The sequence below is a fragment of the Zootoca vivipara genome, chromosome 13, assembly GCF_963506605.1.
Source record: "Zootoca vivipara chromosome 13, rZooViv1.1, whole genome shotgun sequence".
Lineage (NCBI taxonomy): Eukaryota > Metazoa > Chordata > Lepidosauria > Squamata > Lacertidae > Zootoca > Zootoca vivipara.
In genome coordinates, this window is record NC_083288.1 from 400,338 (window position 1) to 422,505 (window position 22,168).

At 46.0% G+C, this 22,168-nt stretch overlaps 1 protein-coding gene across 2 annotated transcripts; it reads left to right on the forward strand.

Moving 5' to 3' along the window:
* The first annotated feature begins 5,828 nt into the window (after positions 1 to 5,828).
* Positions 5,829 to 21,506, forward strand: DAO (D-amino acid oxidase). Of its 2 annotated transcripts, none has more exons than XM_060282038.1 (11): positions 5,829 to 6,512; positions 10,658 to 10,873; positions 12,249 to 12,363; positions 12,806 to 12,882; positions 13,464 to 13,529; positions 14,015 to 14,069; positions 16,266 to 16,370; positions 16,622 to 16,707; positions 18,463 to 18,580; positions 19,964 to 20,062; positions 20,375 to 21,506. In XM_060282038.1, the coding sequence occupies exons 1-11, from the start codon at positions 6,472 to 6,474 to the stop codon at positions 20,504 to 20,506; spliced, it is 1,110 nt and encodes a 369-aa protein (XP_060138021.1). In that variant the 5' UTR covers positions 5,829 to 6,471; the 3' UTR covers positions 20,507 to 21,506. The 2 variants fall into 2 exon arrangements, with proteins under 2 accessions (XP_060138021.1, XP_060138022.1); XM_060282039.1 differs by lacking the exon at positions 5,829 to 6,512 and adding an exon at positions 6,524 to 7,298.
* The last annotated feature ends 662 nt before the right edge of the window (positions 21,507 to 22,168 follow it).

Here is a 22,168-nt window from a genome sequence, read left to right on the forward strand (position 1 = left end):
TATTGCATAAACAAAACAACTTTAAAATGATAATGTTATAAAAGCTATCATAGCTCAGTTGCCAGTAGGGTCATCCCCATATGCAATGACACAGACAGACTGAATACATGTACCATATTGGCCTGAATATAAGCTGCACTTTCCCCCCAAATTCTGACCATGAAAAGTTAAAGTGTGGCTTATTTTTGCAACCTTACAGTAAGCAATAAGGAGTGCAGGGCAAACAGCGCCAGGAGCACGGCAAAGCGGCGCCCACCCCGCAAGTAGTCGCCAGTCCTCTCACTTTCCATTACTTTCAATGGGAAAGTTCGCTTCAGTTTATGAATGCTTCAGTTTATGAACAGACTTCCGGAACCAATTACACCCATGCTTCGGGTTAAGTACGCTTCAGGTTGAGTACTCCACGGACCCGTCTGGAACAGATTAATCCACTTTCCATTACTTTCAATGGGAAAGTTCACTTCAGTTTATGAACGCTTCAGTTTATGAACAGACTTCTGGAACCAATTGTGTTCATAAACCGAGGTACCACTGTAGTTTAGAAAATATGTGGAAAGAGTAATTTAATATTTAACTGTAAACTTATGTAAGGTTATTTTTTCTTTGTATTAGTTACAGGTAGGTAGCCATGTTGGTCTGCCATAGTCGAAACAAAATTAAAAAAAAGTAATGGAAAGTGAATTAATCCGTTCCAGATGGGTCCGCGGCGTTCGTAAACTGAAAATTCGTAAACCGAGGTGTTCATAAACCGAGGTTCCACTGTAAGATAAAATAAGATAAAGTAAAATAAAGTAGATTTCCCATCATTTCCCAATGTAATTAATGTTTGTAATATTGAATGTACTTCTAATTATTACCTTCATCTTACTTTCTTACAACATGTCGGAACATTTTTCCTTATTTCTTAATATTTACTTTACACAAGGGTCACTCGAACGCTGCCATAGATGTTATATCACTGTTACATTTTTGTAAATATCTTCCAGTAGAGACTTAGTTGGTCTCTAAGCTGCTACTGGAAGGGATTTTTTTATTTTGTTTTCTTTGTATATGTGGATTTAAGATATTGTATGGTATCTATGAACTTCAATAAAGGATATTTTTTTTAAAAAGGAAGTGAAGTCTCCGAACCAGCCTTACAGCAGTCAACTTTGTCTCCAAAAATCAAAGCTGACAGTAAAGGTGAGGAATATCCAATTATATCAATTCGACAAAATCGGGAGATTAAAAACGAAGTCCACACCCGTCTATGGGTATTATAATATGCATGTGAACCTCTACTTAAAAACCTTCAAAGAAGGAGAATCTACAACCTCCCAAGGGAGACCGTTCTAACAGCTCTTACTGTCCAAAAGTTCTTCCTGATGTTTAGTCATAATCTCCTTACTTGTAACTTGGAGGCATTGGTTCAAGTCTTGCCCTCCAGAGCAGGAGAAAACAAGCTTGTTACCTCTTCCATGGGACAGCCCCTGAGATAATTGAGGATGGCTATCCTATCTCCTCTCAGTCTCTTCTTTTCCAAGCTAAACATACCAACATGGCCAACTATCACCCAGTCTCAAATTTACCATTCTTGGGCAAGGTGATTGAGCGGGCGGTTGCTGAACAACTCCAGGCACGCCTGGAGGATGCGGACCATTTGGATCCCTTCCAATCGGGATTCAGGCCTCACCTGAGCTAGGGACAAAGGTGAGAGCTGTTTCCTAGTTCTGCTGGATCTCTCAGCAGCCTTTGACACCATTGACCATAATATCCTTCTGGACCGTCTAGAGGGGCTGAGAGCTGGGGGCACTGTTATATACAGTGGTTCCGCTCCTTTCTCCGGGGCCGTGTCCAGAAAGTGGTGTTGGGGGATAAGTGTTCAGACCCCATGGCACTCACTTGTGGGGTGCCTCAGTGTTCTGTTCTCTCCCCCATGCTTTTTAATATCTATATGAAGCTGCTTGGAGGGACCATATGGGGGTTTGGGTTGGGTGTTCATCAGTATGCGGATGATACCCAGCTCTACCTCTCTTTCAAATCAGAACCAGTGAAGGCAGTGAATGTTCTGTGTGAGTGCCTGGAGGCGGTTGGAGGATTGAGGTTGAATCCTGAGAAGACAGAAGTACTGTTTTGGGAGAACAGGGTGGGCGGGTGTTGGGGACTCCCTGGTCCTGAATGGGGTAACTGCCCCTGAAGGACCAGGTGCGCAGCCTGGGAGTCATTTTAGATTCACACCTGTCCATGGAGGCACAGGTTAATTCTGTGTCCAGGGCATCTGCCCACAGACTGTCTCGGCAGAGTGGTGCATGCTCTGGTTATCTCCTGCTTGGACTCTTGGACAATGTGCTCTACGTGGGGCTACCTTTGAAGGTGACCCGGAAACTACAATTAATCCAGAATGCGGCAGCTAGACTGGTGACTGGGAGTGGCCTCTGGGACCACAAAACACCGGTCCTGAGAGATCTACATTGGCTCCCAGTACGTTTCCGAGCACAATTCAAAGTGTTAGTGTTGACCTTTAAAGCCCTAAAGGGCCTCGGTCCTGTATACCTGAAGGAGCGTCTCCACCCCCATCATTCAGCCCGGGCACTGAGATCCAACGCCAAGGGCTTTCTGGTGGTTCCCTCATTGCAAAAAGTGAGGTTACAGGGAACCAGACAGAGAGCCTTCTCGTTAGTGGCACCTGCCCTGTGGAACTCCCTTCCATCAGATGTCAAGGAAATAAGCAGCTATCCTATTTTTAAAAGACACCTGAAGGCAGCCCTGTTTAGGGAAGTTTTTAATATTTAATGCTGTATTGTTTTAATATTTGATTGGGAGCTGCCCAGAGTGGCTGGGGAGACTCAGCCAGGTGGGCGGGGTACAAATAATAAGTTTGTTGTTGTTGTTGTTGTTGTTGTTGTTGTTATTCCCTGCTCCTTCAACCATTCCTCCTAAGGCTTGGTTTCCAGACCCTTTATTATCTTGGTCACCCTCCTCTGCACATGTTCCAGCTTGTCAATATCCATCTTAGATTGTGGCACCAAGAACTGGACACCATATTCCAGGTGATAATTTATTTTGAATCTGAACTGAAGAAAAAAAGTAGAGGTGGGAAATATTATCTGATGAGATTTTCACCCTGTTTTGCTCTGACCACGTTTAATTGTTATCTACACAGTGGGATGGAATAAACTATACCTCTAAATGAGGAGTGGTAAATTCCGCCAGCCTCACAGGACCCCACTGATTTTGACAGCACTGGGAGTGCAATTTACTCCATCAGGTTGATCAATGGACCAGCCCTATATAGCCGTAACCCCAAAACTTGCACCTCAGTCTGTCTTTGGTGGGAGGATGCTGCCTGGTGTCTGCCCTTCTTCTGTTACTACTGCTTTGGAACTTGCTCCTGTCACTTTAGACCATGTACCTGCTTCCACTTCAGCTGACAGCCAGTTCTTCCCACTTCTTGAAGGCAGGTCATGGAACCTGCCTGGAGTTTCACCCTTAGAATCATAGAATCATAGAGTTGGAAGAGACCACAAGGGCCATCCAGTCCAACCCCCTGCCAAGCAGGAAACACCATCAAAGCATTCTTGACATATGCCTGTCAAGCCTCTGCTTAAAGACCTCTAAAGAAGGAGACTCCACCACACTCCTTGGTAGCAAATTCCACTGCCGAACAGCTCTTACTGTCAGGAAGTTCTTCCTAATGTTTAGGTGGAATCTTCTTTCTTGTAGCTTGAATCCATTGCTCCATGTCCGCTTCTCTGGAGCAGCAGAAAACAACCTTTCTCCCTCCTCTATATGACATCCTTTTATATATTTGAACATGGCTATCATATCACCCCTTAACCTTCTCTTCTCCAGGCTAAATATACCCAGCTCCCTAAGCCGTTCCTCATAAGGCATCGTTTCCAGGCCTTTGACCATTTTGGTTGCCCTCTTCTGGACACATTCCAGTTTGTCTGTATCCTTCCTGAACTGTGGTGCCCAGAACTGGACACAGTACTCCAGGTGAGGTCTGACCAGAGCAGAATACAGTGGTACTATTACTTCCCTTGATCTAGATGCTATACTCCTATTGATGCAGCCCAGAATTTATTGGCTCTTTTAGCTGCTGCATCACACTGTTGACTCATGTCAAGTTTGTGGTCTACCAAGACTCCTAGATCCTTTTCACATGTACTGCTCTCAATCCTGCATTTGTGCCTTTCATTTTTTTGCCCAAGTGTAGTACTTTACATTTCTCCTTGTTAAAAATCATCTTGTTTCCTTTGGCCCAGTTGTCTAAACTGTTTAGGTCATTTTAAAGTGTGATCCTGTCCTCTGGGGTATTAGCCACCCCTCCCAATTTGGTGTCATCTGCAAACTTGCTCAGGATGCCCTAAAGCCCATCATCCAAGGCATTGATAAAGATGTTGAATAAGACTGGGCCCAAGACAGAACCCTGTGGCACCCCACTAGTCACTACTCTCCAGGATGAGGAGGAGCCATTGATGAGCACCCTTTGGGTTCGGTCAGTCAGCCAGTTACAAATCCACTGAATGGTAGCATTGTCTAGCCCACATTTTACCAGCTTCTTTACAAGAATATCATGGGGCACCTTGTCAAAGGCCTTGCTGAAATCAAGATAGGCTACATCCACAGTGTTCCCTTCATCTATCAGGCTTGTAATTCTGTCAAAAAAATGAGAGCAGATTAGTCTGACATGACTTATTTTTCAGAAACCCATGCTGACTTTTAGTGATGACAGTGTTTCTTTCTAGGTGCTCACAGACCGTTTGCTTAATGATCTGCTCTAGAATCTTTACTGGTATTGATGTCAGGCTGACTGGGCGGTAATTGTTTGGGTCCTCTCTTTTCCCCTTTTTGGAAATAGGGACATTTGCGCTCCTCCAGTCTGCTGGAACTTCGCCTGTTCTCCAGGAATTTTCAAAGATTATTGCCAGTGGTTCTGAAATCACCTCTGCCAGTTCTTTTAATACTCTTGGATGTAGTTCATCTGGCCCTGGAGACTTGAATACATCTAAACTAGCCAAGTATTCTTGTACTACCTCCTTACTTATTCTGGGCTGTGTTTCTCCTGCTGAATCATCTGCTCCATATTCTTCAGGTCGGGCATTGTTTTCTTTTTTGGAGAAGACTGAAGCAAAGAAGGCATTGAGGAGTTCTGCCCTTTCTCTGTCCCCTGTTCGCATTTCACCATCTTCTCCTCTAAGTGACCCCACTGTTTCTTTGTTCTTCCTTTTGCTACGGACATACCCATAAAAGCCCTTTTTGGTGCTTCTTTTTGGTGCTTTATACCTCTCTAGCAAGCCTGAGTTCATTCTGTGCTTTAGCTTTTCTGACTCTGTCTCTACACGTGCTGGCTATTTGTTTGAATTCCTCTCTGGTGATTTCCCCCTTTTTCCATTTTTTGTACATATCCCTTTTAAATCTTAACTCAGTTAAAAGTTCTTTAGATAGCCACCCTGGCTTCTTTAGGCACCTTCCATGTTTCCGTCTCATTGGTATTGCCTGAAGTTGTGCTTTTAATATCTCCCTTTTAACAAACTCCCAACCATCATGAACTCCCTTCCCTTTTAGTATTTCTGTCCATGGGATCTCACCCAGTGTTTCCCTAAGTTTTCTGAAGTCGGCTTTCTTAAAGTCTAGAATTTGAGTCTTAGTATGCTTGGTTGCTCCTTTCTGCTGAATAATAAACTCCAGAAGAGCATGATCACTCCCACCTAATGATCCTGCCACTTCTACCCCACTAACCAGGTCATCACTATTGATTAGGACCAGATCTAAAATGGCTGATCCTCTTGTTGCTTCTCCCACTTTCAATGAAATTGTCTGCAAGGCTAGTGAGGAATCTGTTCGACCTTATGCTCTTGGCTCAGTTTGACATCCAACAAATATCAGGATAGTTGAAATCCCCCATTACTACTATCTCACTTCCTTTTGAATGCCTGGTCATCTGTTCCAGGAAGGCATCATCTGTGTCCTCAGTTTGGCTTGGGGATCTATAGTAAACTCCCCCAATGAGATCACTGTTATTTTTCTCTCCCTTAATTTTGACCCAGATACTCTCAATTTGGCTTTGAAGTTTTAAATCCTGGATCTCTTCACAGGTATACACATCCCTGACATATAACACTCCTCCTCCTCCTTTCCTATTTGGTCTATTTCTCTGAAATAGATTGTATCCCTCTATTACTACATTCCAATCATGAGACTCATCCCACCAGGTTTCAGTGATGCCTATTATGTCGTATTTAGTTTGCTGTACCCTTGTCAAGGCCTGACACAGAATTCCAATTTGAAGCAGGGAGTCCTCTAGGAAAAATGCCAACTCTTCAACTTTGGCAGCACAGAAGGTTAAACTCCACCTCATTCTACAGGGAACTTTGACCCCTCTTTCCAAGCTCCTGAAGTACATAAGGTTTGTGACTAGTTGCTTTGCAAGTCGTTCTCGGGATCCAGTCTGGAGACTGCCTGCCTACAACTTGGACCCATCGTTGAATGAAAAAGCATTTCTGGAAAGAGTATTTTGTCACAAGAGGGTAACATCTATTTATTTTCTTTCTTTTGAATTGCTAAAAACAAATGTGCCTGCCTGGTGGTTGTGTGTGCTTGCAGAAAACATTGCTTTCTTTCGTTGTTACTGAATTCTGCCCTTTGAGGGGATTGGCTTGAAAGCAGTAGGAATTGGCAAAGAACTGGCTTGAAAGGAACTGAAAACAGGCTCGGCTTTCCGTATTCAGTTGTCTCCTGGGCTGCTGCTGTTTTGCAAATTGGTGAAATGTGGCTTCTGACATGTTAAGTTTTCAGAATTGCAGCTTCCATTGTGAAGAATTTTAGAAGTCCCTGCTTCTGAGGCTTTGCTGTTGTCAAGTAAGACATCATGGTGTATGGCAAGCTAACTTCCCCTAAATCTTGGAAGACAGAGGGAATCTGGGTGATAATGCCAGCATATACTCATCTTTTCAGTGATTAAAATGAGGAAACACTTGAAATACCCATAGTTTCACCCAAGGTTAGTCCAAGACATTTTAGCACCTGAATTGAACAACAAAATGGCACCCCCCGCTGCCAGGGAAAAGGGTACTTGAAGATCTGCACTGGAAACAAAATCAACCTCACCCAATGGTTGAACTGGGAATCAAGGTTTGGGGGGGGGAGCTATGAATCATGCAGGGCTAAAAGTCACTAAAAGTCAGTATGGATTTCTGAAAAATAAGTCATGTCAGACTAATCTGATCTCATTTTTTGACAGAATTACAAGCCTGGTAGATGAAGGGAATGCTGTGGATATAGCCTATATTGATTTCAGCAAGGCCTTTGACAAGGTGCCCCATGATATTCTTGTAAAGAAGCTGGCAATGCTACCATTCAGTGGATTTGTAACTGGCTGACTGACCGAACCCAAAGGGTGCTCGTCAATGGCTCCTCTTCATCCTGGAGAGAAGTGACTAGTGGGGTGCCACAGGGTTCTGTCTTGGGCCCAGTCTTATTCAACATCTTCATCAATGACTTGGATGATGGGCTTGAGGGCATCCTGAGCAAGTTTGCAGATGACACCAAATTGGGAGGGGTGGCTAATACCCCAGAGGACAGGATCACACTTCAAAATGACCTTAACAGATTAGACAACTGGGCCAAAGCAAACAAGATGAATTTTAACAGGGAGAAATGCAAAGTACTACACTAGGGCAAAAAAAATATAATGAAAGGCACAAATGCAGGATGGGTGACACCTGGCTTGAGAGCAGTACATGTGAAAAGGATCTAGGAGTCTTGGTAGACCACAAACTTGACATGAGTCAACAGTGTGATGCAGCAGCTAAAAAAGCCAATGCAATTCTGGGCTGCATCAATAGGAGTATAGCATCTAGATCAAGGGAAGTAATAGTACTACTGTATTCTGCTCTGGTCAGACCTCACCTGGAATACTGTGTCCAGTTCTGGGCACCACAGTTCAAGAAGGATACTGACAAGCTGGAACGTGTCCAGAGGAGGGCAACCAAAATGGTCAAAGGCCTGGAAACGATGCCTTATGAGGAACGGCTTAGGGAGCTGGGTATATTTAGCCTGGAGAAGAGAAGGTTAAGGGGTGATATGATAGCCATGTTCAAATATATAAAAGGATGTCATATAGAGGAGGGAGAAAGGTTGTTTTCTGCTGCTCCAGAGAAGCGGACATGGAGCAATGGATTCAAGCTACAAGAAAGAAGATTCCACCTAAATATTAGGAAGAATTTCCTGACAGTAAGAGCTGTTCGACAGTGGAATTTGCTACCAAGGAGTGTGGTGGAGTCTCCTTCTTTGGAGGTCTTTAAGCAGAGGCTTGACAGCCATCTGTCAGGAATGCTTTGATGGTGTTTCCTGCTTGGCAGGGGGTTGGACTGGATGGCCCTTGTGGTCTCTTCCAACTCTATGATTCTAGGGCAGGTGCAGAGCCCAGGAGATGCCAGAGGGCAACCCTCCACCATTTCCTCCCTAGGGGTGGGAGGCCAGCAGCACCTCCTACTCACCCAGAGGCTGCTGGGGGGTGTAAAGCAGGCTGCAAGTGTGGTAGCAGCGGTGGCAGGCAGTGCATACTCTGGTGGCAGGAACTGCTGCCCCTGTGGATCCTGCTACCCTAGGCTGTCTCCTCATGTTGCTTCATTCCAAACAAAACTGCCTGGACACCCATCCCCTACATCACACATTAAAGAAGGCTGTTATTTGTTGCATGCTGTGTTCATGTACTTTGCACTGAAGATGTTCTCTGTTACCTTTACAAACAAAAAAACACCCTACAAGGGTGAACGCAGGAAGCTGCCTTATCCCAAGTCAGACAATTAGTTCACCTAACTCAGTATTGTCTGCACTGACTGGCAGCAGCTTCCCATGGGTGCACATTCCACTGGGTGCTCTTTGAGTTAAAGATCTACCAGAGAATCCATACTTTTTCTCAGTGTGTTGTCAGCCATTCAAAATACACCTTGGCAGCTGCCGGGGGGGGGATGGGCAGACTGTGCTGTGGATGGATGCCTTACAGTTCGTGTGCATTAATTTACATGTGGGCCTTCCTCCCCAGGCTGGTGCCCTGTATAAAAACATAAGAGCCTGCTGGATCAGGCCAGTGACCCCTTGAGCCCAGCATCCTGTTCTCACAGTGCTGAAGCAGTTGCCTACTGGAAGCCCACCAGCAAGATTTGAGCACCAGAGCGCTCCCCTCCACACCTCCTGTGGCTTCCAGCAACTGACATCCAGAAGCCACACTGCCTTCAATTGAGGAAGCAGAGCAGAGCCATGTGGCTAGTAGCCACGGGTAGCCCTCTCCTCCTCCACGAATTTCCAGTCCTCTTTTAAAGCCATCTCAGTTGAAGGTGCTCCACAGTTTAGCTCTGTGCTGCATGAAGAAAACCTTTGTTAAACATCTCCTGAATTCAACTTCATTGGATGTCCACGTGTTCTAGTGTTATGAGGTTTGGGGGGGGGGTTCTCCATCTACTGTCTTTATGCTCTGCATGATTTTAAACACTATTTATCACGTTTCCTCTTACTCATCTTTACTCACAGTCCCAAAAGCTGCAACCTTTTCTCATAGGGAAAAGGGCTTCATTTGATCATTCCCTGAGACAGTCCCTGGCTGGTTTGTTGTTTTTGCAGCAGTCCGTTATACAGTACCTGCTTGCTGGCTTCCCATGGGGGCATCTGCTTGGCCACTGTGACTAGATGGGCCATTGGCCTGATTCAGCAGTCTCTTCGGTTCTTATGGAAGAAATCAATTTTTTTTATAAAAAAAAGCACAGTTCCCCCCCCCAAATAACACTCACATTTTGTTATTTTGGCAATAAGCTTTTCTGCCACTTGCAGGGTTTCTTTCTGCTGTCTTTCTCTGAAAGAAACGGCTGTGCTGATAGAATAGCCATTCAAGACTCTGCCGAAAGGGAAGCCAAGTTCTCTGGCCAGTGGGTGCAGAGTTTTGAGAAATGGGAAGCAGCCCTTTCATGCAGGCATTCCTGTGCACAGAGGGATCTATTGTTAGCCCCTAAGCAGAAGGAGCGGCATCTGGAGGGTGTGCCAGGGCCAGCTCACCCTACTGGAGTGCGGCACACTGACCTAGAAACTCACCAGCCTGCATGCTTTTGTGCCTTCCAATCCTAGGGTTTCCATATTTCAGAAAGTAAGAACCAGGACACCCCAAAAGTTGTTGAGCTTTTTGGTAAATGCCATTTCCGTGTACTGCTCTGGTTTCACCAGAAGCGGCTTATTCATGCTAGCCACATGACCCAGAAGCTGTACGCTGGCTTCCTTGGCCAGTAAAGCAAGATGAGCGAGCAACCCCAGAGTCGTCCGCGACTGGACCTAATGGTCAGGGGTCCCTTTAGCTATACCACAGAATAAAATAAAATTGGGATTAAGGAGTTTTATAGGGATGGGGGGTGGTGTGTGTGCTTTGTCTAGTTGGTGTAGTGCTGGCAGCACTTGCCCTTCTTCTGAAAGGAAATGTTCTACGGTGGGGGGGACAAAAAAATGGGGAGGTCAAGGAGGTCAAGGGGGTGGGGAGTGAGAAATGTTCCTGTTTCCATCTGAGGAATGTTGGAGGGGATGCAAATAGTGTTACCAAGCCTAGGTATGGCCACCCAAGAATGCGTTCTGCTATGTTTGTTGGGATTTAATGCCAGGTGCACATAGCTGTTGCCATTTTCTTCCCCAGGAGAGAATTTAAGCCCCCCACCATGCGTGTTGCTGTGATTGGAGCCGGCATCATTGGATTGTCCACAGCCCTCTGCATCCATGACCGATACCACTCGATAGAGCAGCCCCTGGAAATAGAGATCTACGCTGACCAGTTTACGCCTCACACCACCAGCGATGGGGCGGCAGGTCTTTGGCAGCCATATCTCTACGACAAGGGAAACACTCAAGAAACGTAAGACCCCTTTCACTCTGCAGGACAGTGGAGTCGGGGTTGGCATTGGCGGTGGTAGAAAGTGTCATGGGACGGAACAGACAACTTAGAGGGGTAGTTCACAAAACATCATTCTTGGTTGGTTTTGGTTAGGTGGATTTGTTCTGTGACAACAGGGAGCAGTCCTCCCCCCAAATCTCCATTGTCCATTACGGACAGGTGTTATATCTAAACATTTTTGGCCTTTAGCTTAAAAATGTATAAATTACTTCCTTTGGCCTTCCAGACTGCTGTTTCTACACCTTACTTAATATAGTGCTCTCTGATTGCTTTACATTTTTTTCTGTACACCATTTAGTGACAGGACTAGGTTCACAGCCAAGTTTTGTTAAGCAGGTTGTGTTTGTCATTACATATTTTTTTATTTGTCTGAGAAAATTTCCATAAAAATCAATTTATTTATAAAAACAAACAAACATAAGACTAAAAGCTTTGGATTCCCTGATAATTGAGGAATTGCATCCCTGTATGTTATCATCTGAGTAGCTCATCCTTACACTGAGCCGTGTTGGTTCAGTCTCCCTGCTCTGCCTGTGTGGCCTTTTCAGTGAGGACTAAACTGCAGAGAGGCAAATCTGAACTAAATATTCAGAAAAACTTCCTAAGGATAAGAGCAGTGGAGAGGTTGGTGAGGTCTTCTTTCTGTGAAGGCCTAGACAGGCAGGCAGCAGAAGTATGCTTCAAGCTGAAGGCAGTCAGCCATTTTGAAGGGAGTTGGGAGCATTTCAGTGGGTCATTGTTTCCCATGGATGACACACAAGCAGAGCTGGATAGGTGGAGGCCTGGAACCCACACATGCACCCCTTTGGGATCCCAGATGGAAGAAAGGCAAGAGATAAAGGGAAGAAAATGAAGGGAAGGAGCCTGGCCTCTTCCCAGATCCATCTGTTTCCCTTCCTTTCCCAGTGTATCTGTGAGAAGCAGACTGGAAGCCATTTTGGATTAACCATGGCAATGTCAACGTTGTCCAAAAACAACGAACTGTGGCTAATCAAACTGTTTTATGAATTTGGTTGAAACACATGGTAGCTAAGGTTAACCACAGTTTAAAGTCTGAATGTAATGCTAAACTGTGGGTAGTTGAAATTAAAAGTAAATACTACCCAACTCCTCCTTGCAGACATACTGGAGAAGGAGGGAGAGGGGAAGCATGGCAGCCTCGGTGGGGGTGGGTTGGACTAATTCCTGGCACAATAAACAATCCACCATTACGGGAAAGGCATTGTATTGGCATATTTGTCTTGGGAGAGGTGTTGCATCGGGAGACTCATCCATTCTGTTTTCTGGTAGACCATCAAAGTGTGTAATTGTCTGACTGTATTATTTAATATGACAGACTCTGGAATAAAGAGACTTTTGATTATCTTCTTCAACACATTAATTCGCCAGAAGCTGAGGAGATGGGATTGTTTCTGCTCTCTGGATACAATCTCTTTACACAGCCAGTTCCCGTAAGTAACTGATGTTTAATAAGAGCAATTATTTCAAAGGATGTTTGGTCCTCCTTGTAGATAGAGTTTTGGAGTATTGCATAGACAGGTTATAATGGGAGATTGCTTTCAATGGCTTATTTGTATGACTCTCAATATGGCTATTTTTGCATCACTGCAAAGCAGAGGGGGAACCCCATAACCAACAAGTGTAGGAACATGAGGCCAAATGCATCTCAGGTGCATCTCTCTTTGTTAGTGGAATCTATTCTAATTTCTTGAATGACTTCCCCAAGAAGTGGTGTCACTGCCAGTGCATGAATCACAGGTAAATGAGGCCTTTTGGTACAAATGATCAATTTTCACAGAGAACAAGGTGACTGGACCAGAGCATCTTAGACATGGGGACTCTTCCCTCAGTTGCCTTATAAATGGGGCTGACACAATACTTTCTCCTCTGCAGGACCCATCATGGAAGAATATCGTTTTGGGTTTTAGGACCTTGTCACAGAAAGAGCTTGAGCTCTTCCCTGGCTACAGGTATTGATCAATTCTTTCCTCCCTTTAGGTTTCGGGTGTCATGGTTTGCTTTGTGAGATAAGGCTGACACCACCTCTCTGGTGGGCTGGGAGGCCATCTAGAGCAGGACTAAAATGAAGAGGGGGAAAGGTAAATTCCAGTGGCATAAATGACACTCCCTGGATGTGATGGCTATTATAGAATCATAGACTTGTAGAATTGGAAAAGACCCTTAGATAAGAAGAAACCACCTCCAGCACCTTCCAAGACTAACAGGGGAGCGCCGAGAGGCCCCACAGTGGCCCCGGGCACCAGGAACCACCGACCCTCTGGCTCCCAGCTCAACATTCCAGTCACCGGAGGCAAGCAGGACATGCGCTCAAAAGGGTGCAATGACACTCGAGGAAGGTGGATGGGATGGGTGGAGTCTGCCGAGAGAGAATCACTTTCCAGCCTCTCTCAACAGTGCCCTCTCCACTTTATGCAATTTCACATATATGCATGTAGCCCAGGAACATAGCCCCCGCATAAGTGAGGGGGACCCCTGTATTTCAGATGGTAGCCCACTTCTGTGTCCTTATCTTTCATTTCCCTGGTTTCAGTTATGGTTGGTTCAACACGGCTCTGATGCTGGAGGGCAAACGATATCTACCCTGGCTTACAAAGAGGTGTGTATGATATTTGCTTTCTTCTCTCTGTTCTGACAGTATCCATATTGACCACGAGAAGGTGCCTTGTCAGAGTTTGACCACTGGTCTGCCAAGCTCAGTATTATCTCTACACTGACTGGCTCTTGAGCATTTCTGTCAGGGTTCCCTCCCAGCCCTACATGGAGATGCCCTTGGGAACTGAAAACAGGCATAGCAAGTGCTCTACAAGTGCCCTTTGTCCAGAAGAGGCTGCCAGCCAGCCAGCCAGCCGGCTAGCCAGTTAGCCAGCCATGGTTCCTGTCAAGATACTCCATTCCATTCCATTCCTCCCACTCTGGCTGGCTTTTCAGGGTTCCTCCTGCCCTAATAGTCACCCAGCAGTCAGCTAGCATCCTGAGACCTCACTGGGCTCTTTCTAGGGATGTCACCAGAATTGGAGAAGTGTCAGAGTGTCGGTCACAGTGGCTTGCCGTGTTGTTTACAAGGCAACATTTGTCTTAAAGGTTAAAGCTGCAGAGCATCAAGTTCTTTCATCGGAAAATTGAGTCCTTCCAGGAGGTTAGTTGGGAATTTAAATGTATTCTGGGAGGGGCATTGATAAAGGCATTTCCCTTCTCCACCAGGTGTGGACAGGATCAGATAGAGGGGGAGGGGTGGGTGGAGTCTATAGTTAGGGTTTAAACATGGCTGCATTTTGAGCAGAACTGGAGCAAGGAATTCTGGGGAAGGAGAAAGCTAGAGGTCAGCATTTTGAGGTCTCAGGTTTTTCACAGTCCAGTGGTATACAAATTTCAATAAATAAATAAATTCTGAATTCCTGCAAAATCATGATAATAACCCACCCATACATATGTTTACATCAACTGCTTTTAATTTATTGAATAACACAATAGAAAATCAATTTAGTTATTATTCTTGCATTGCACAGGTTTGGATTAGAATTAGATGACCCTTTGGTTCCCTCCCGACTCTGTTGTTCTATGCTTCTCTTAATTAATGTGGCCCAGTTGTTTCCCTATTACTCAGATTAGCCATAACCCTGGAAGGTGGGACCAGCCTTAAAACCTTTCCAGCCAGTATTAGGGGTATTAGGGGTGGCTAATACCCCAGAGGACAGGATCACACTTCAAAATGACCTTAACAGATTAGACGACTAGGCCAAAGCAAACACAATGAATTTTAACAAGGAGAAATGTAAAGTACTACACTTGGACAAAAAAAAATGAAAGGCACAAATGCAGGATGGGTGACACCTGGCTTGAGAGCAGTACATGTGAAAAGGATCTAGGAGTCTTGGTAGACCACAAACTTGACATGAGTCAACAGTGTGATGCAGCAGCTAAAAAAGCCAATGCAATTCTGGGCTGCATCAATAGGAGTATAGCATCTAGATCAAGGGAAGTAATAGTACCACTGTATTCTGCTCTGGTCAGACCTCACCTGGAGTACTGTGTCCAGTTCTGGGCACCACAGTTCAAGAAGGATACTGACAAGCTGGAACGTGTCCAGCGTAGGGCAACCAAAATGGTCAAAGGCCTGGAAACGATGCCTTATGAGGAACGGCTTAGGGAGCTGGACATGTTTAGCCTGGAGAAGAGAAGGTTAAGGGGTGATATGATAGCCATGTTCAGATATATAAAAGGATGTCATATAGAGGAGGGAGAAAGGTTGTTTTCTGCTGCTCCAGAGAAGCGGACATGGAGCAATGGATTCAAACTACAAGAAAGAAGATTCCACCTAAACATTAGGAAGAACTTCCTGACAGTAAGAGCTGTTTGACAGTGGAATTTGCTGCCAAGGAGTGTGGTAGAGTCTCCTTCTTTGGAGGTCCTGTGTGAATGCCTGGAGGCGGTTGGAGGATGGATGGCGGCTAACAGATTGAGGTTGAATTCTGACAAGACAGAAGTACTATTTGTGGGGGACAGGAGGCGGGCAGGTGTGGAGGACTCGCTGGTCCTAAATGGAGTAACTGTGCCCCTGAAGGACCAGGTGCACAGGCTGGGAGTCATTTTGGACTCACAGCTGTCCATGGAGGCGCAGGTCCATTCTTTATCCAGGGCAGCTGTTTATCAGCTCCATCTGGTACTCAGACTGAAACCCTACCTGCCCATGGACTGTCTCGCCAGAGTGGTGCATGCTCTAGTTATCTCTCGCTTGGACTACTGCAATGTGTTCTATGAGGGGCTACCTTTGAAGGTGACCCGGAAACTACAATTAATCCAGAATGCAGCAGCTAGACTGGTGACTAGGAGCAGCCACCGAGACCACATAACACCTGTCTTGAAAGACCTGCATTGGCTCCCAGTACATTTCCGAGCACAGTTCAAAGTGTTGGTGCTGACCTTTAAAGCCCTAAACGGCCTTGGTCGAGTATACCTGAAGGAGCATCTCCACCCCCATCATTCTGCCCGGACACTAAGGTCCAGTGCCGAGGGCCTTCTGGCGGTTCCCTCGCTGCGAGAAGCCAAGTTACAGGGAACCAGGTAGAGGGCCTTCTCAGTAGTGGCACCCGCCCTGTGGAACGCCCTCACACCAGAGGTCAAAAAGAAAAACTACCAGACTTTTAGAGGACATCTGAAGGCAGCCCTGTTTAGGGAAGCTTTTAATCTTTAAGAAATTAGTGTATTTTAATATTTCTGTTGGAAGCCGCCCAGAGCGGCTGGGGAAACCCAGCCAGATGGGCGGGGTATAAATAATACATTATTATTATTATTATTATTATTATTATTATTATTAATTTATTTATTTGCTTAGTTGATGGCTGAAGGCGTGGACATCATAATCAACTGCACAGGGGTTCGTGCTGGGGAGCTACAACCTGACCCTGAGTTGTGCCCGGGCCGGGGGCAAGTCATCAAGGTGAGGCCAGGCTTTCTAGGATTGTTTTGGGAAGAAGCTGCCTGTGTCGGAAGAAGCAACCCTGGTGGGGCTATGATGGGGTTGATGGGTCAGGAAATCCATGACATTGTTCAAGCTGAGGAGCCAGACCAGAGTCAGGAGTTTTATGGGGCAAGGTGGGGCTTGATTTGTTCCTCAGGTCACCTGATCCCTGCTGGGGTGAATGCAGCAATACACTCTTGCTGTTGCCTCTGCTTGTTTTGGCTCTCTAGGTCGAGGCCCCCTGGGTGAAGCATTTCATCATCACCCATGATGTTGAGACTGCTGAGATCTATAACACACCTTACATCATACCTGGGTAAGGAAAATATAACTGACTATGACAGAATGTCATCTTCCCCATCAGGCCCTGCCAGTGTGCTGATGAGTTGTACAGTACTGCAAAACATCTGGAGGACCCCTCGTTGGGGAAACTCAATGGCATTTGTGTTGTGGACCCAAATAAATGCTTGTTTCAGGGTTGGGGAACCTCAAGCCCAGGGTCTGGGTGCAGCCTTCCAGGCCTCTTGCGTGCTTACGACCCTTCTTGGTCTGCACCCTCACATCATACCATCTGCCTACAGCAGCCTGCTGGCACACACCTCAAGTGCTTTAACCTGCTTGGATGTGTCCTTCCACTGGGACAATGCTGCTTGCTTGCTTGCTTGCTTGCTTGCTTGCTTGCTTGCTTGCTTGCTTGCCTGGAGGGAGGAGGGAGGGAGGGAGGGGCATTTGTGGTGTGGGGTGCAGAGATTTCTGACTTTTGTGCAACTGAAATGTAGGCTAATGAAGATAAGCACCACACCTCACCCACTTTTGCCTTTGTGGGGATGACAAATCTGTCCTTCCAAGTCCTCTCAGTTTCTAATTTTTCCAGTCTTGGATTAAGTTGTCCACGTTTCTGCAGCAATGTCTGATTTTTTATTTATTTTTTAATCCTCACAAAAATTATTCAGCTTTTTATGTGCAAATTTCTCCTAATTAACACTTTTCCCATTAGGGATAGAAGGAGCTGTCTATTTCAGTTCTCTCTCTTTCTGGTTTTGCCAATCATAAGTTCAGTTCACATTTTGCAATTTTAAAAAACCCTTCATGAAAATTATGCAGCATTTTACATGTAGATTTCTGCTAACAGACACATTTTTATATGTAGTTTTGACATGTACACATTTTTGCAAACTCTTTCCCCTCAAATGGTGCATTTTTGCATGTTGTTTTCACCATATATTTATTTCTATGCACACTGTCACCTAATAAGCGCATTTCTGCAAACATTTGCTAGAGAACTGCATTGCAAGATTCAGTTAAGCGCAAATTTTGAAGGATGACTGTGCTTTGCTTTTCATATTGTTTCAGAAAGTGCAGATTTGATACATTTGAGTTTAAATGCTAACAGAATTGAAATTCCCCCTCAACCCTAGCCTCCAATCACTACTGGAATGCGGCCCCTATGAGGGTAATGTGGCCTTTGGGCTGAAATATTTCTACCCCCTGTGCTTTATGTGATTTCTTAACTCTTGTTTGCTTGGCCATTTCAGGGTCTGTTGCCCATCCCAACCCACAACACACAGAGGTAACAGATAGGACAGTAATCATGGGTCATAGCCACACCATGCATTTAAAGTGCATGGCTTCCCCTAAAGAATCATGGGAACTGTAGTTCCCCCCCCCAAAGCTACAATCCCCATACAAACGACAGTTCCCAGGATTCCTTGGAAGAAACTTTACTTTAAATGGTGTGGATGTGGCCTAAATGATCACAGGCCCAAACAGGATCTCCTTGGGGCCTCTGGCCATGCTGGAGCCCTGGGACATTTGTGGTGTGATGCACACAAGCATTGCTTGGGAGACTCAGAGTGTCACTTCTCCCACAGGTAAAAGGAGAAGGAGCAGCATGTTGACACCAAATGCAATAGACCGTCATTGTGGCTTGGCAGTAGCCAGCCTGGCACACTTGTGTGACCTGGGCATGAGCCCTACGCCCTTGCTTGACACCATTTCTTCCAACCTGGCTTAGGGCCGATTCCACACACACACCCCGCCGCTGCCACTTCCCTTTCTGTTTCTTCTGTAGGAGCAACGCAGTGACCTTGGGAGGAATATTTCAGCTGGGAAACTGGAGTCAAGAGAACAGCCCCCAGGACCACCAGCGCATTTGGCAAGGGTGCTGTAAGTTGCTGCCTAGCCTCCAGGTACAGTGACCAGCGTGGGCCAGTGCTGCTGTGGGGACTGAGCATGCCATCGTGCTCTGACTCCAAGCCTTCCCTGCACACAGAGGGAAGTTCTGGGCACAGCACAACCTGCTTTGAGTTTCCCTTGGGTTAAAGGAGCTCCTTTATTTATTTTTTGAAATAATTTTTATTTTATTTTACAAATTCATTCACACAAGTAATATTATTACAGACATTAAAATTTATACAAGACTAGCTGTACCCGGCCACGCATTGCTGTGACTTAATCAGGGGTCCCATTTCCCAGGACAGGGGGAGGATGTGAAGCACCCCCCAACCCCTGTCTGGTTTCCCCGTATAAAGTATTCGTAGTTTGGGGGGGGCTCTGTGTGGGTCCCCCAGTGGATCCCGGTGGGTGAGGGGTAGGAGGTTACCTGTAGGTAATGTTGGGGAGGGTCTCCCGTTTCCCCCCGTGGTGGAGGTGGTTTCAGGGTGTGGTCTCCATAGACTCTGGGGCTCAGAGACGTGTTGGAGCCCTGGCACTGCTCTGGTCGAGGGTCAGTGGATGAGGGACTCAGCGAGGCGTCGGAGCCCAGCCAGCAAGAGGGGAAACCGCTCCTTCCAGCGCCCGAATTGAGGTGCACACCCACACGTAGGGTGAAGGGGTGGCGTTTTGGGGTGCCCAGGCTTTTATGCTGGCCGAAAAGCAGGCGGCAGCCATTGCCGGGTTCTGAATCAGACTAGGCGGTCATGTTTTCTGTTATCTCTGCACTATAAATAGTATGCACAATAAAAATTAAAGACAGTGCGGACTGGAGCGTCTTTACTTGAGAGTAGCCTCAACAATCCCCTGACAGTAGTGCTTTGATGTCATTTCTGCACCAGGTAAATTTTTAGCCCCCCCATTGCTCCCACCTGTCCTTTATTTTCCTGCCCCATCCTGTACTTTCCCCAACCTAAGGTGGCATCCCTAGATCTCAGGCAAGGGCTGTGCCCAACCCTGTGGCCCAGGGTTGAATTACAACTCCCATCACCCTTGACCAGTGATGGCCAAACTTGGCCCTCCAGCTGTTTTTGGACTACAACTCCCTTCATCCCTAGCTAACAGGACCAGTGGTCAGGGATGATGGGAATTGTAGTCCCAAAACAGCTGGAGGGCCATGTTTGGCCATCACTGCCCTTGACCATTGGTCAGGCTGGCTGGCGCTGATGGAGAGGGCCCACATCTGCTGCAGCCTGCTATCCTTGAGCTGGAGATGCAACACACCAGTCTTCTACCACTGTGTTATGGCTCTTCCACAGGAAGATTCAGTATAAGCCCTGACAAAGTGGATTGCTGTCCCCACTTCCCATGTTTTTTTACAATTGCCTGCTCTGTTTAACCACGCATCTTGCTGCTTCCAGAAAGCCAAAATCATCCATGAATGGAGCGGTCATCGTCCCGTACGGCCAAGAGTCCGAATAGAACACCAGGCTGTTTGCCATGGGATGTTACAATCAGAGGTGGGTAGCTTTCCATATGCACAGTGTGAATTGATTTGTGGAACAGGATCAGCCCTTGCATGGTATCTTACACATGCTGAGGCTAGGACTCTCATATATCCTTGGGGGGGGGGTGTTACTCTAAGGTTGCAGTCCTATGGTAAGCTAGCCCTACTGAAATTTAGTGATACAAAATGCAATTCTCTGTGTATTTGATGTGTGGATGGTGCATTAATCGACCCTGACATTCAGTTGCCGTAGGAAGTAAGGTTTCCCTTCCTGCTGTTTTCTTTGGTGAAGTAGCTCTCTTCTTGCCTTTTCCTTCTCTCTCAGGTGATCCACAACTATGGCCATGGCGGTTTTGGGCTCACCATCCACTGGGGTTGTGCCATGGAGGTAGCCCATTTGTTTGGGAAGATTTTAGAAGACCAGAGGTTGGCCAAGCCACCTCATGCCAACCTGTGAGCACATGGCAACAGTTCAGGCCACTTCGCTGACCTTTACTTGCAGGATGGATCTGACTTTGCAGGATTAAGGAGCCTAGTTTTTAACTGTTTTCATATATTGTTTTGCTTTGTTTTTCTTATATTGCTTTGTTCTTCTTGTAAACTTCTTGGAGTCCCCCCACCCCCTTACAGTCAATTGGTATATAAATTATATGAAATAAAGAAATAATACTCTTAAAGAGTATTCAAGGATGCAAACTAAAGGTATGATCCTGTCTAACTATTAAGACAATTTCTGCCAAAATAAAGGCAGCATCCCTCACGCTTTTACTATGCTGGTATTGGATGTCTGTTAGACTGTTGCACATCCTGAAAGATTGTTGTTGTTTAGTCGTTTAGTCGTGTCTGACTCTTTGTGACCCCATGGACCAGAACATGCCAGGCACTCCTGTCTTCCACTGCCTTCTGCAGTTTGGTCAAACTCATGTTCGTAGCTTTGAGAACACTGTCCAACCATCTCATCCTCTGTCCCCTTCTCCTTGTGCCCTCAATCTTTCCCAACATCAGGGTCTTTTCCAGGGAGTCTTCTCTTCTCATGAAGTGGCCAAAGTATTGGAGCGTCAGCTTCAGGATCTGTCCTTCCACTCAGGGCTGATTTCCTTCAGAATGGATAGGTTTCATCTTCTTGTAGTCCATGGGACTCTCAAGAGTCTCCCAATGCTGTATAGCCTAAGGTCACAAGCACACCTTCTTTCATATGTAATGGGAGTGTCAAATATTAACAGCTTATTAGTGGTTTATATTCACAGCCCTTTCTGCAATAAGAAACCTGTCTTTAACCCCAGACATGATAGTAGCTCTCCTGGCCATTGACAGTGACTTAAATCCCACCCTTGTTCACAATGTGCTGCTAAGACTGTTCTTTGCAATAGCCAGACTCAACATTGCCAAACATGGGAAATGTGCAGCAGGTCTCTCTAGGGTTTTGAGAGGGTACAGGACATTGCCTTGTCTGAGCATTTAACCCACCATAAGAGGGTTTTTAGAGGGTTACAAAACAAGGCCATTTTGATGTTGTATGGCAGTGGTTCCCAAACTGGGTGGTACCACCCCCTGGGGGTCAGTGGGATTACCAGAGAGGCATTAAGAGGCCGGGGGGGGGGGCAGTAGCCGGGCACTGGCAGTGTAAATGAATACCAGACTTTGAAAAGCTGGTGTCACTGGATCATGTTACAGGATTTTGTCGAATTAATTGAACTAAATAGTTTCAACTAGATTTTGAATAAACGTGCAGTTGTTACCATTTGGGTCTGCTGGCACCAGAGCCCCACAACTCATCCCTTGAACCCTGAGGAGACACTTCTGCCATTGGACATCCAATGGCTGGATCCCAGACTCCTCAGAGGCTCAGGAAAGACCCGAGGAGCTTTCTCCAAAGATACTCTGGCAGCTTGAAGCCCTGTGGCCAAGACAAAGCCAATGGTTGCAGGAAAAGGCGCCACCCTGATAACTGGAAGACACAGTAACCACACTATTAAACTTCAATGCACTCCTGAGACAACCTGCTTTGCCTGCCTCAGTTGCAGAATAACTCAGGGCTCATCCAGACTTACCCTTGCCCCAGCGCTTTCCCCCAAGAAAACCTGATATTTACTGCTGAATTGGAGCAAATGTCAATTGG

Bases quoted from the DNA above. Each gene is read 5' to 3' on its own strand.
- DAO (XM_060282038.1), top strand. From the start codon at position 6,472: ATGAAAAAGCATTTCTGGAAAGAGTATTTTGTCACAAGAGG. The intron at 10,874-12,248 runs GTAAGACCCCTT...TTAATATGACAG, and splicing joins AAGGGAAACACTCAAGAAAC to ACTCTGGAATAAAGAGACTT. The intron at 16,708-18,462 runs GTAAGGAAAATA...TTTCTTCTGTAG, and splicing joins ACACCTTACATCATACCTGG to GAGCAACGCAGTGACCTTGG.